Source organism: Procambarus clarkii, chromosome 47 (genome assembly GCF_040958095.1).
Source record: "Procambarus clarkii isolate CNS0578487 chromosome 47, FALCON_Pclarkii_2.0, whole genome shotgun sequence".
Lineage (NCBI taxonomy): Eukaryota > Metazoa > Arthropoda > Malacostraca > Decapoda > Cambaridae > Procambarus > Procambarus clarkii.
In genome coordinates, this window is record NC_091196.1 from 25,689,100 (window position 1) to 25,703,845 (window position 14,746).

The 14,746-nt window shown below is 41.9% G+C and overlaps 1 protein-coding gene across 3 annotated transcripts in view; it reads right to left on the reverse strand.

Moving 5' to 3' along the window:
- Positions 1–12,321, reverse strand: part of LOC123763025 (bumetanide-sensitive sodium-(potassium)-chloride cotransporter) — a 55,356-nt gene extending 43,035 nt beyond the window's left edge. Inside the window, exons 1-2 of one of the 3 annotated variants that reach the window (XM_045749965.2) lie at positions 12,238–12,321; positions 6,237–6,493 (exon numbers count right to left, since the gene is read on the reverse strand). In XM_045749965.2, the coding sequence (XP_045605921.2) occupies positions 6,237–6,493; positions 12,238–12,262 (282 nt within the window). In that variant the 5' untranslated portion in view covers positions 12,263–12,321. Of the gene's footprint in view, positions 1–6,236; positions 6,494–8,466; positions 8,519–11,652; positions 12,210–12,237 lie in introns of those variants that run through there. The other 2 variants (XM_045749963.2, XM_069302184.1) reach the window with 2 other exon arrangements.
- Between the last annotated feature and the right edge of the window lie 2,425 nt (positions 12,322–14,746).

The window sequence follows — 14,746 nt, forward strand, 5'->3', positions numbered from 1 at the left end:
AGAAGGGTTCACTTCCTGAAAGGATTATGTGCCTCTGTAACCCTTTACACCACCGCCCACGGGATGGATATGGGGTGCATAATAAAGAAAGAAATTGAAAATTCCAACCATCATGGAATCAGGGAGCTGGTCGGCCGATCGGACAGCACGCTGGACTTGTGATCCTGGGTTCGATCCCAGGCGCCGGCGAGAAACACTGGGCAGAGTTTCTTTCACCCTATGCCCCTGTTACCTAGCAGTAAAATAGGTACCTGGGTGTTAGTCAGCTGTCACGGGCTGCTTCCTGGGGGTGGAGGCCTGGTCGAGGACCGGGCCGCGGGGACACTAAAGCCCCGAAATCATCTCAAGATAACCTCAAGAATCATAACATCTCCCCTGTATTTAGGTCCCCTCACTCCCGGGAACACCACACATAGCACCGCTCCTGTGATAGGTAAGTCCACTACGGGCTCACCATAGCCCGTGCTACTTGAAACTTGTTCCGAGTAGCTGAATTTATAACAACAAGCGGGAACACTCACCCTTGTGGTAAGCGCGCACCCACCACCAAAACTCTGGGACCAAGAGCTTTGACTCGACACTATGTGTGAATCCCCTATTCTCAATGATTTTAGATAAAATGACACAAGATAATATGAACTCTGTAACTATTCCATTCCCTCACGGATACTGAAAGATATTCTTATATTCTACCCAAAGTTTGCTTGTGTAGCCTAATAACACTAAATTCGCATGTCACGTTTTCACTTGACTCCATGTATAACTAACTGACCTGTGAGATGTAGATATTAGATGAATATATATACCTTGCTCTTCACTTATACATTATAATCCCTCATATATAATAAGGTAATAGCATACTGATATGTACGTAATTTTGTTCATACAAAAATTTACTATTTTTGTATGAACAAAATTACTATTTTGTTCATACACAAATTCTTGTTCTAATTTCTTGTTCAAAATTACTATTATAATAGTAATTTTGTTCAAAATTACTAATATAGTTACTATTTTTAAGACATTTATACTAATTGCACTTGTATTAAAATAAATCTAATTTCAGAGCATGATGCTACGTCCTTCAAGGTAACATACTAGTGATCTCCCGCTGCTGAGATTGGCCCCGGGTATATTATGCGGTGTTGATGAGGCCTTAGATTACGGGCTCGCCATATCCCGTGCTACATGAACACTTCGTTCTGAGTAGTTAAATCTAAAACAACAACATGAGACCTCAGCATCAGTTCACACCGGCATGGATGATCCAGCATTACCATACCAGGTGTAGCCGGAGTGTACCGGTACCAGTGTCATAACTCACCGCCTTCATACCGGTATGAACAGGTTCCTAGGCACACACGTACCCCCTAGTACCACACCTTATTGTGCCATCAGATAATGACACCGAAAGGTCGAGGTTGGCGTGTGTGTGTGTGTGTGTTTGCTATTTATTTTTATTATTTGTGCTGCAGGATCGAGCTGATTGCTCTAGGACCCCGCCTTTTTTTAATTAACCGTCATTTATCATACGTAGTAACCTAAGCTATTTTCCTCTACCATATATACAACACATACACACACACATATGTTAATTTTCTGAGCCTGTTTTGAAGATCTAACAAATTTCCTTCTAGGCCATGGCAAGTCCGGGAGGAACATTTATTTAATTAATAAATGAATTCAGATATGCATATACACACTGTGTTGTCAGAGAATATTATAATTATGTTAGACCAGTCGGATTACTGCATCTAGGGCCTCCCAAGGTATATACGTCAGTGATACCTGTCTATAGTTTAAGACATCCTGTCTGCCCCCCACGATGACCGTCTTTCATGACCGTCTACGGTGCTACTTCAAAGTTACAGCCCCGCTCCTATGCCAAGTAAATCCACTACGGGCTCACCATAGCCCGTGCTACTTGGAACGTTTTGTTCCCAGTAGCTGAATCTATAACAACAACAACAATGCTACTTATCACGCCGACGTATCGACGCATAAGACGTCTCAAATGTATCCCCATGACGCAAACCCCACTTGAGGCAGGTCACGGGGTTATCATGCACAGTTATTACTTACAAAACACAAGACAAGCACGTGTCCGGAGGGCCGCTGGGAGCCTTGACGAAGAAGCCTTCAAAACTCTATGCAACTTATGCAAGAGCCATCCCTTGAGTGTGCAATATTGTGAATATTCTTAACATAAATGCCCCTCTCCCCCTTGTACACATGTACAATAAAATACAGGCGATTGAGTATGGTTGGTTGTGGTGCGTGCAATTGATTGATTGATGATTGATGAAGATTAAGCCACCCAAAAGGTGGTATGGGCATGAATAGCCCGTAAGCGGTGGCCCTTTTGAGCCATTATCAAGAGCTGATACTGGAGATCTGTGGAGGTGCGACTGCACCCTGCGTGACGGGAGATGTCTCCCGTGGCGTGCAATTGTATGGGTGGAGTTAGTGTATGGTTGGTGTGGGATGAGGTGGAGCAAATATGAGCATAAGAGTAGTTAGGGTGGAATATAGGTACTAAAATTGGTTAGGTAATTAAGTGACATGCAAGTGTTTTGTGCAATTTGGTTGTTGTTGTGCATGTGTGATGTGCCTCATTGTGTGGGTACTCTGGGAGTGGTGGGAGGTATGGAGGGTTCAGGACTACGAATCCGAAGCTCTGTCCACCCAGCTATCAGGCGCCCTTATAACAGGTACGAGAGGGTAAGAGGTGAACGACGGCTGGGAATGGTTAAGATTTGTATTTATTGATTTATTTATTTTATATATACACAAGTTTGAACTCAGTCTCAGTAAATAACTGGAATGAGTTATAAAAAGCGATTGAAGCTAACGCAATAGATATTTACAAAAATGGTGCAAGCAATGAGAGAAGTTATTATTTATTGGAAAGGCGGGGGCTTCAGAGCTGACGCTCGACCATGTAAGCACATCTAGGTAAGTACTAGCAGGGTACACATGAAACTTTTGCTTCTGTTATGGGTCTGTTTGACGCACCGTTTAGTGGGCGTGTAATGACAAGGGAGAAGTAAACGGAGGCTGAGCCAGTCTTCACTATCTGCCTGATAACTTAATAGGTGGGCGGGGTAGATGGGGTAGACGAGGTGGGCGGGGTAGACGGAGTGGGCGGGGCCGGCATCACCGTCGCCCACTCCCCCTCTGAACGATCGATACCAGGGCGGCTGGATGAGGGCTTATTTAGGCTCCCCCTTCCCCCCGACTGTCTCAATGGTGTTGGAAGGTCAAGGGTGGCGGGGTGGGCGGATTTTATGTGGGTGGATCAGGATGTGGACGAGTAGGCAGGTGGACGAGAGGGCAGGTGGACGAGAGGACAGGTGCGTGGATCAAGGTGTGGACGAGGCCTCATAACTAGGCCTGTAACTTGTGCCTACACAGCCGCTCCCTCACTAAACAGGAGGCATTGGGGAAGATGACGGGAAGGGGGAGGTAACAGACCAGTCCTGAGTGTCCCCAAGACACGGCTGGCAAAGTCATGTCCTACAGAGTATGGGGGAAATTGATAAGATGGCCTTGATATTCAGTGATTTATGGCAAGTGTGAAGTGCGCATCAAAGATGGCAAAGATGGCAAATGACGCCGGGTGCGGGCTTACAAATATATACATTTAGGTTACTGGATAAATCTGAATTTATTGTCGGTGGGAAAAATTAAGATTCTCAGTGATTCAGACAATTGTTAAGTACTGTAAACATTTCAGCGGTTCCAGTCAGTAACTCAGGGATTATCAGTGCTACAATTATACAATCGTTACCAGTGTTACAGCTGTTAAGTCTGGTCATTAATCATGTTACAACATCATCGGTGTAGCGCGTGCGTCCCATCATTCATCATGCCTGTGACATGAATTCTTCACAACAGTAGGCATACATACTAAAGATGAACAATAGCCACATGTTACAGGTGACCGGGCACGTGTAATGCCGAGTGTTCTTCGCCTTCAACTCATTGCTTTTCTATACTGCAAGCAACGAGGGTTGTCAAGATGTCGGGAGACTTCTCGTGTACATTCACAAGTAAATGACCAGATAATAATTCTGACTACTCTCGAGAGATAAAATAGTGACGAGTTGCGGCATATCGGTGTTCACTACATGCTACTGGAAGAGGTATTCAGCTGTGCCCGTTTCTTTCCCTTCCCTTTTCCCCATCCCATACTCTTCCATTCCTTTTTCACCTCGTCATTCTTTCTCCCTAGAAAAAATATTATAAAACACTGTAACTCCTGAACAACTATGGGAAACAACAGATATTTCAGACTTGACCATCAAAATCACATGGGGGGAAAGTTGGCAAGTTTGTGCTGGATCATCATGGTTGGGATTTCTGCATGAGGCTGCTGGCTACGAGAGACAAGCAGCCTCATGGACCAGCAATCACCAGGAAAGCCTGCCGCAGGCAGGATAAAAAAAAATCCTTAAATCGACAATACATAATCACTCTTCCTCCCTCCCGAGTTAGCCACCTCCCTCTCCATCACTCCCTCCCTCCCTCTCCCTCCCTCTCTCTCACTCCCTCATTACCTCGACCCCTTATCTTTTCCCACTCTCTCGTCTCTTCGACCTCCTGTCAGACCGTAACAATACACACAAGAAGCATATCAGCAAACAGAATAGCCCGCCTGCTATCACTGTCCGCACAATATTCTACAACTTTTCTTCGCATGTGCCTCTACCTTATCTTAAAAAAATAATACTCTGGACAAAGGTGTTCTTCACGGTGGTCGTTAATCAATTTCCCGGAGAGCGAACCAACACCTCCTGCATACATCATCAGCCCTTCAACGTGACCTAGAAATATCTAGCCTCATGAGCTAGACTTAATTTTCCTCACAAGCGAGGAGGAGGAAGAAATTTAGAAGCAGAAGATAAGGAGTGGTACATGAAGTAGATGAGGAAGACGAAAGGGCAAGGTAAAGGAGGCAGAGATGAAAAAGATGAATAGAGGAAGCAGAGACTGCCGAGTATGTCTGCGTTTCTGTACCCTACTTTTCTCTCCGTCATCCAGGAAGCCCCAAATGAAGGTCCGGCGCCACTAACGACAATATAAAAACCACACCACCACCACCACACACCCTAGAGGCAGGTCAGGCTGTGGTGAGGCCGGGGAAAACATCACATATTGACACCATAAACACTCCCGTCCACCCCACTAAGTAGAGAAGTATAGCCTCCACCCCACCAAGAGAAAGGGGGCTTGCACCCCCACTAAGAGAAGGGGGAGTCAGTATTACACATCCAAGCTTCCTGGGAACGATATCACAGTTTTTATTCTAAGATATTTGTATTCTTTATAGAGATGAAGGTGGAGCAGGTGTGTGTGAATACAGGCCAAGATAGTGTGAGTGTTGCCAGAGACAATAAAGACGACTGGTGAAGAGCAAGATACTGTCCATGAGAAGAATTTCGAGGAGGATCCCCACTACATGCTCTTCGTACAGGCGTTGATATATCTCCCCTCTACTATAAACACGCAAAGATTGACGGATTGATTGGCTGTATGCATTCGCGATTATCTCGGCATTCACGACTTCTCAGGGCGTGAGAAGAGGGGGTTGGAACGTGGGCTTAACTGGCCACATGGCCACTTAAGTTCACATAAATGACATTCATATCCCAGTTTATAAACAATGTTGTAAATATATCATCCCAAACCACAACACACGACTATGGATTCATACTGATTTTTTTTAAATTGGAAAATAAATAATGCACTGGTCAAAGGCATGATGAGTTTACTTTCCGGGAGGCTTAGACGTTTGGGTACGTTTCTTTACACCTGATGAACCTGTTCACCTAGCTGTAAATAGTTAATAAGTATTTGGGAATTGGTCGAATGATGTGTGAGGCTGTAGCCCTCGGAAGGTTAGTCGTTGGCTATGACAACCTGGATAGGCCTAACAAGCTTCCTGACCCTGACAATGACCTGAACTAAATAGTACCCACCTTGCATGGTCCAAAAGGTCTTCTGCAAATCCCTTAGCCTTACACTTTTGAACATTTGCACCACTTTAAAACTTCCACTTACAAACAGCATCATATACACCATATTTGCTGCGTTATGCGTTTTGTAATCCCTTGGCTGAATCAGTAATGCAAAGGGAAACAGACTGATTAAAGCTGGCTTCCGCAGAATGGAGCTGGCACGGCGTAACTGAAAACAGGACATGAGAGAGGAGTGTAGACTAAAGCAGACTATACCGTGCCCGGCGGCGGCTGGTGGAGGTCATCAAGGGTGGGTCTCTGGCCGGTGCCTGGAGCATGCATGATGCTCGCCAAGTTGCGGTAATGGTCCAGTCTTGGCAGTGCTTCTCGGGTCAGATGCCGCAGGGACCGGAATGTGGCATGAGTGCCCGAGTGTGTTCCCGAATGGGTACCCATGTTGTGTGGGTATGTCAGTGAATCCATCTCCGTGTCTGATGGCGCTGAGATCGGGGAAGCGCATCGTTCCTCGATATCTGCACAATATGGAGGGGGATAAGAACACGCGTATATCAGCAAAACAATAAAATGTTAAACAATTCAAATAATCTAAAAAAAATTCCTACTACAACCGTCTTCACTTAACACAAAGTCGTCTCATGTTTACCTATTACGCTGATCGGGTGGAGTTCTGTGTCAGAGATGTATCAAGGAGCCGCGCTCTGCTCCGTTTTTCTCTTTTTGAATTCAAAATCATTACACAGATTAACGAGCCATCAGCGATAAACCGGTGCAATAGCTATCTATAAGATTGTCTGTACTTTACTCAAATATACAATCTGCAGTTTTAGCAGTCTGTCTCATCATTAAATATTGATTACGAAAATTAAATACTTGGCTAATTTCTTTGAAATTTCAAATATGTTTATGTTTCGTTTAATACCAAATGTTACCCAATACACCTAAAAAAATAACCTAATAAAGCTAAGTTATGCCTCTGCGTATTATTGGTTTTCTATAATTTATACTGAATACCTTCGAATACGCCACTGTATCATGTTTCAAATGTATTTTATATCAATATTATAACCGTGTACGCCATAATTGAGTGAGCATAGAGAGACATGCAGCTCTAAGAACAAGAGAAATATCTTCGATCTCCAAGCATGGTGCTGCAGTGAGGCGCATAACACCGTACAAACATAGTGCTGGGATTAAAAATCGAGGCTAGGATGTTTTGCCAAGAAGCAAAAATACAATCCGGATGGAATTTAAAAAACAGAGAACAATGGAAAGTGAAGAAAACCAAAACGTGCAACAGGGCCAGAAATATATGCAACAGAGCTAAAATATTACAATACAACCAAAGCGAAGAACAACCGAAGCATCTACAAACCTCTTACTGAAGCGACCATACATACGAGTCATAAATACTCATACTCCGCCCAAGTAAAACAGAAACAAGCAACACTTAGTGGGCCAGCCAGAGGCTTAGGGCCCGCGCAGGAATATTCCTACACAAAAAAAATCTATAAACCTAAAGAACCACTATGAATATACGTTACTGTTTGATTCCGTAATTATTGAAATGAAGTTTAAATAATGATGGAGTTAGGAAGCACAACAAAAGGTTCTCAATGTTGATATTGTAACCAGGAGTTTGCACTGATATCAATAATCATAACTAGTTCATTGGTAACTTAGTATTTATTACTTACACGATAATATAAGTTAATTATCGTGTTACCTTCATCCTAGCCTAGTACATTCAATTGAGGTAGGTATCATCTCAATTCTACCACAATCACAAAATATCAACTGAGCTAGTTATGATGGTAATTCTACCATAACCACAAACTAACAATCGAGCTATTTATCAAATAAGTTCTACCACAACCACAAAATAACCGAGCTAGCTATGATGGTAATTCTACCATCATCACAAAACGGCTACAAAAGTAGCTATTGCCCGGTATATCAACACCTTCCCCCGTAAATAGCTAATATGGTGGTAGAGTCATCTCTACCCCAAGCACGTAAACCTCTGCTATGCTAGTTATTATGTCAACTCTACCCGCTAGAGCTAACATCAAGCTCTAGTTGCCATGACAAATCTGCCGTTGCCACGTAAATATGTTGACACTAGTTTCTACGTCAACTTAACTACGTAAACATTAAGCAAGTTAGTTTTCGTGTCAATTCTATCCTAACCACGTAAATATCTACGCTAGTTACCCTGTTATTTCTACTCTAACCACGTAAATATCTACTACGCTAGTTGTGCCAAATCTACCCTTAACCGCGTAACTATCTACAAACTATTTACCATCTGAATTCTACCCTAGCCACATCAATATCTTCTACGTTCCTGCAGTTACGTTTCTACCCTTACCACGTAACGCCTAAGCTATTTACCATATAAATATTTACAGTGTAAATATGTACTACGCTACGGTAGAGTTACCGTGTCAACTGTACCCTCACGAGGTAAATAAACTTTTCCACCCACCTCCTCTCCATTCATCTGGTATCTCCATCCCATCCATGTTAATATCCTCTCGTCTAACTCTGGGAAAATTCTGACTTGCCCAGAATACGACTATCAGAAATTATGATATCTGATGACTTAATATAGTGAATAAAGAAGGGTATATATATATACACACACTTATCATAATATGACAGCAAATTGTATAGATATCAAATAAATTAATATTAAATAAAATATATAAATAAGATTAAATATATAAATAGCAATGATATAAATAGCATTAAATATATAAATAGCAATGATGTAAATGACATTACATATATAAATATAAAATGAATGATACCGAGTATATGCATATATATTGTTGGGGTTCAGTCCCTTAGCCCATTATTTGCTTCTTTAACCCTTTCCCCCATCGCCCCACATAATGGGTATGGGATGCATAATAAATGAACTAAATTAACTATATATATTGCATGAATATACAAGATTATATAGATTAGGCTCTTTCCAAAATATCCAATAGCCTACTATAGTAACACATAACAAATGTATTCAGTATTAGAAGTAATTATTAATCAAAGAATTATATTAGAGTTACATTGACGTGGAAAACTACATGCGCTAATATTTGCGTATACTAATAACTATAGGGATTTGGTCACGTGCATTTATTTTGATAGTTCCCCCTTGTGCCATGCAAAGAAAACGTAATGTTAACGCTTTCAAGCTGATATAGACTAACTTAAAACTAATATGCAAGTTTACATTTATAATACAGTGAATGTAAATTGTTTATAAAATGTAAACTTACATATTAAAAATTTGGGTTAGTATTTAAGTTCTGTTGGCGATTATTTGTATGTGTAGCACGTGGATGAAGCATTTACAGCGTTGTGGTTCGAACAAAAGTCGTCAGCGAAGCACTTGTTCCGAAAGTGTTCGAACGTCATCAGTTGTGAGTCGTGTGTAACAGCCCGTACTCTAAACAAAGACCCAAAGTCCATTCCATGCACCCAGTCAAACCCCCTGTTTATGAATGAAAAACGGTTTACATACGATTCACAACTGATGACGTTCGAAAACTTCCGGAACAAGTGCTTCACTGACGAATTTTGTTCGAATCACAACGCTGTAAATGCTTCACCCACGTACTACAAATACAAATAATCGCCAACAGAACCTAAATACCTAACCTAACCAGTGCCTAAATATGTACAATATGTTATTATAAAATAATTTTAATTTATATATTTGATAAAATGCCTGTTTTAAATGAACAGCATGTTAAAATTGATGAATGGGTCTTTGGGGTCGACCGCTGGATGGAATGGTCTTGGTCTGAGGACGGGTTGTGTGTAGACTATTTTTCATCCATAAATAGGGAGGTTTGGCAGATGCATGGAATGGACTTTGGCCTTTGTTTATGAGGACGGGCTGAATTATGGGTCCGAGGCAGTTTAAGGTCGATCCCCGGGTGCAATAGCCATACCATAGGTGAGATATGGATAATTGAGCGAATAACAGTTATAAGGGCACACCGAGGTTCATTATTAGTGTATTTTGGAATATGCCTGCAGTTTTAAACATTTGTATTACATTTTGTATGTGCACTTAAATTTTAAATTATCGCGCCTGTGTAGCGCCTAGAAATTTACTACTGTCCTGATCATTTGTGTTGTATATCCTTTATATATATAATTACTTAAGAATTGTTTGAAAAAAATATAAAGTATATTTCGTCTATATTAACAGCGAGTGAAAATTAAATTAAAATGGTTTTAACGTCAAATAGCATGTGGCTTAGATATTAAGTAATGGTTGATCATTGATGCAAATCAGAAAAGGGAAGGGAAGAGTACTGCCAGGAGAAAGAGCCAAGTCATTATAACTATACAGCGCGTGGGAAGGACTTGCATAAAGGTTTTGGGATGTGACGGGGGCAAAGGAATAGTGCCAAACTACTTAGACACTCGGAGATTGAACGCCGACCTGTATGAAACGAGACCATCGCTCTACCGTCTAGCCCAAGGGGCTGGGTTAGACGGTAGAGCGTCCATCCCAACCACTTAATTAAACTAGATCGATCAATAATTAGTCGTGAATTTAAGCCAAGGAAGCGCTAAGCTAATATATGACTATACAGCACTATTCTATTTTTAGGTAGAATCGAGGGGCAATTACTTAACATAATTAGTGAATAACATAATGATATAAGCTTAGATATATTAAATAAATTATATTCACTAGTGGGATACAATCAAACGATAGCTGGATTGTCAACATTTCCTACCTAAACTAACCTAAAATCAACCGTGCATTCCAAGCAGCGAAACATTTAAATGAATCAGTCATGCACTTAACTCAAATTGGTGTATATAGACATACAATTTGTTGCGCTTGACTAAATATAGCTTCTTATTAAATAAGACAATAAAAGCAAGTAAGATCGTACTTATATATCGTTATCACCAAAAATCTTGATAGACAAAATAATTCAAGCAAACATCGCGTGAAATAAATTATTAGGCGTCACGAAAAAAACAAAGCAAGAAAGGAGGAGATTTAGTGGCGACTCAGATATGCAGGCAGTAAGCGGGGGAGCTTTTGTCAAGGGTGGCATGGTTAAGACAAACTTGTAGGCTGTTAGGGAAGCTGCATGGTGTAAGTGGTAGCAATCTTTGGCGTGGTATGTGATCGGGGTTGCCTGTATCACCTTTAGTAGGCTACGATTGCAAGGATTCTAAGCTACAGGGGCGGGATTGTAGGCTAATGTCGGAGGAAACAATTGCTTAGGACGGCCGGGTTACAGTATTAATAACAGGCTCCGAGAATTAAGGTAGTTGATAAGAGGGTAGGATGAACTAGCGTGTTAGGATAGTCACTGTAGGAGGCTACGAAGCAGATAATGTACTATATAGGGAGGGCGGGTGAACACGTAAGGGGTGGTAACCTGCCCGGCTAGAAAGGTTGGAAAGTTGATAATTGAAACACTAAAACTACAGTAGCCTAATGCAGGCAAAAGTGGGTCGGACAGCAAGCGGAAATTTTCCTTGGGATAAACTGACTAAATTAGTATGACATTACAAGAGAATAAAGAACTCTAGTGGAAAATTGTGAGCAAGCGAGGCGATAGAGCAGGCCGGAGTGGAAAATTACAAGAAGATTAGCAAAGCAGAGAGGGTTGGTTAGCGTGTTAGTAACCTGGGGAAGGCGGGGCGTGAGGCCTGTGATAGTTTGAGTTGGCTTCTGCGGCATTCAGCTGCTGCTCCTGCGTGTCCACCCGGTTGACATGGAACCGTTTCCTCCTGTCCCCGCTCAGCACCGTCTTCATCGTGGCTCCGGCGTCGTCAACACCTCCCAAGTACCACTTTAAAGCGCTGCCGTGCACAGTATGTTCCCTCCTCTGTAAAGCCTAGGACAGCTACGAAAGGTTTACTGCTTGCATGGCAACACTTTAAGGTGTTCAAGAAATTTAGCAACACGTGCTACATGTCGGTTAGACAAGAGTCCGTAGGAGTTGTCCTGCTGCTGCTGGGTTATTCTTTCCTCCATAGCAGGAGAAGCTTGGAAAAGCCGGCTCGAAAACTATTTTTGTTCCATCTCCGCCTCATCGATTTCATGTTTCAAACACGCGGATGAAATAGGGATCATACCATTAATTTGTTCAAAACATACAACAAAAATACCTCATTTAGTATTCACAACAACATATAAAATACCGCTTTCATAAACTGCTCTCTGCAACTTCTCTATTACTCTTAAACTGACCAGCTTCATTGTGGTTACCTTCGTTATCTAAAACGTGAATCATCTTGGATGAAGGACCAGGACGCACGACCGTCCTCCGCGCGGGTCTTGTGTGTACTGACACCGGCCGGCGGCCCTTCACCACATATACCTTCCCATACACCCCTTCCCCCTCCCCCACCCAGGGTGGCACTCTCCAGCCCCCCAGGGGTGGCACTCCCCCCCAGGGGTGGCACTCCCCCCCCCACCCACCCAGGGGCGGCACCCCCCCCGCCATCACCGGTGGTCGGCCACGAGGCTCCCAGAACCAGCTCAAGTTATGTATTCCTTTCGTAATGTATTGCCTTACGGTTTTGGTACTATTTGATTATATTTAAGTTAACTTTATTAAAGCTTCTCATAAAATTATATATTTTTGAACCATTCAAATCTATTCGATTTTGAGGCTATGTCGATTTGCGTCCGGAACCAAAGTGCATTCGTAAATTTTGTCCGTCATATGTAATAAAAAAATTAAAAATTTCTGTAATTATAAATTAACATTATTTCATTCATTTGGGCACTATGAGACTAGAACCACCGACCCCACGGGTGAGAGACAGAAATTCTTCCACTGTACTATGATACACCCGCAATACAAAAGATTTAAAAAAATATACAATTTTAGTTGGGCAGCGGATAATTGCCTCTCTGAAATCTTTTGTATTGAGGTTGTCTCATAGTATAGTGGCTACCTACCTTGTAGAAGTTACGGAGATCAACGGCCCCGCGGCCCGGTTTCCAACCAGGCCTCCCGGAAGAGCTTCTACCTAACACCCGTGGGATCGGCGGCTCGAGTCTCCTAGTGCCCAAGTGAATGAAATATTTTTTACCATGATAGTGTGGTTAACAATTTAACATCATTATATTATAAGCCCGAGTTAGGTTTACTATTTTAGTTCTATTCACAGTTATTTGTATTTACCGTCAGGCTAGGCTCGTAAAACTGGCGGCCGTCTCCTAAGACGCATTCATAAATGTTAACGTATTGTGTGACAAAAATACTCTAGGTTTATTTTCAAATTAAAATTATTATTCATATATAAATTATTCAACCCGTCCTCGACTCAAGTCCATTATATCCAGGCGTCGACCCCACAGACGCATTCATAAATTTGTACATGCTGTTCATTCAAAACAGGAATTTTCTCAAATATAAATTAATATTATAATATATTAGCATATTGTGCATATATAAGCATAGGTTAGGTTAGGTTAGGTGTTTAGGTTCTGTTGGCGATTATTTGTATTTGTAGTACGCGGGTGAAGCATTTACGGCGTTGTGGTTCGAACAAAATTCGTCAGTGAAGCACTTGTTCCGGAAGTGTTCGAACGAAATCAGTTGAGTCGTGTGTAAACCGTTTTTAATTCATAAACAGCTGGGCTGCATATGGGAACGTGGATGACAAACAGAAGCCTTCAAGCAAAAATCATCAGGACAAATGTGGAAACCTTCGACAAGCTGCCGGCTTCCTGTCCTCGTCGAGATCACTAGAGATATAGTAACTCTCGCATAAATTTAAAACATTTGTAATGATATGCGAACAAGCCTGAATGGTCCCCAGGCATACATGCAACTGAAAACTCACACCCCAGAAGTGACTCGAACCCATACTGCCAGGAGCACTCTGCAACTGGTGTACAGGGCACCTAATGCACTCGACCATCACGACCGGACAAAAGCTGATGGTAGCCGAGGCTGCTCCACCAACTTATTTGTAATGATATATTCGGCTAACAAACGGAAATCAAAAAAATAAAGTGTCATCAGAGGAAAACAGATGAATTTAACGAATTTATTCACAATGAGATGTGCCAAATAAACAAATCATCGTTCTAAAATTCTTGTACTCATAGCAATTATTTGGTCATACATAATAAAGTGGACAATTGGAACCCCTAAAAAATCACGTTTTCTATCAACGTCGATACCAACAGGCGGCAACAATATAAATTCAAATATTTTCCTTTCCGCCGCTGACATCCTTTTGACCTGATATATGGATTCCATCATGGCGAACAAGGTTGAATTAATATTAACGCTGTATTTGATGTCCTCATTCCCTTTACGTCACAGAGAGCTGAGGTTATTGATGCGGTGTTGATTATTCATGACAGGTTGCGCCATGATTCATAAACATTGCATGGTTCCCGAGCCGGAAATGTGTTACCCTGGGACCATAGGTACCTGGGTGTTAGTCAGCTGTCACGGGCTGCTTCCTGGGGGTGGAGGCCTGGTCGAGGACCGGGCCGCGGGGACACTAAAGCCCCGAAATCATCTCAAGATAACCTCAAGAAGATAACCATTGGTAATCCTTCACATTAGTAAACAAATGGCATTATTATATCATTATTCCTCATAATTATCTCACAAACTTGCTGATATATAATTTCTATGAGGCAATTTAACCATCCAAGATCAAATAAAGGTGATTTGATAAAATACTATGCCTGAAATTACCATCAGAGTGCCGGCGGGATGATGGGGATTTAGCCTCGGGTACCATCA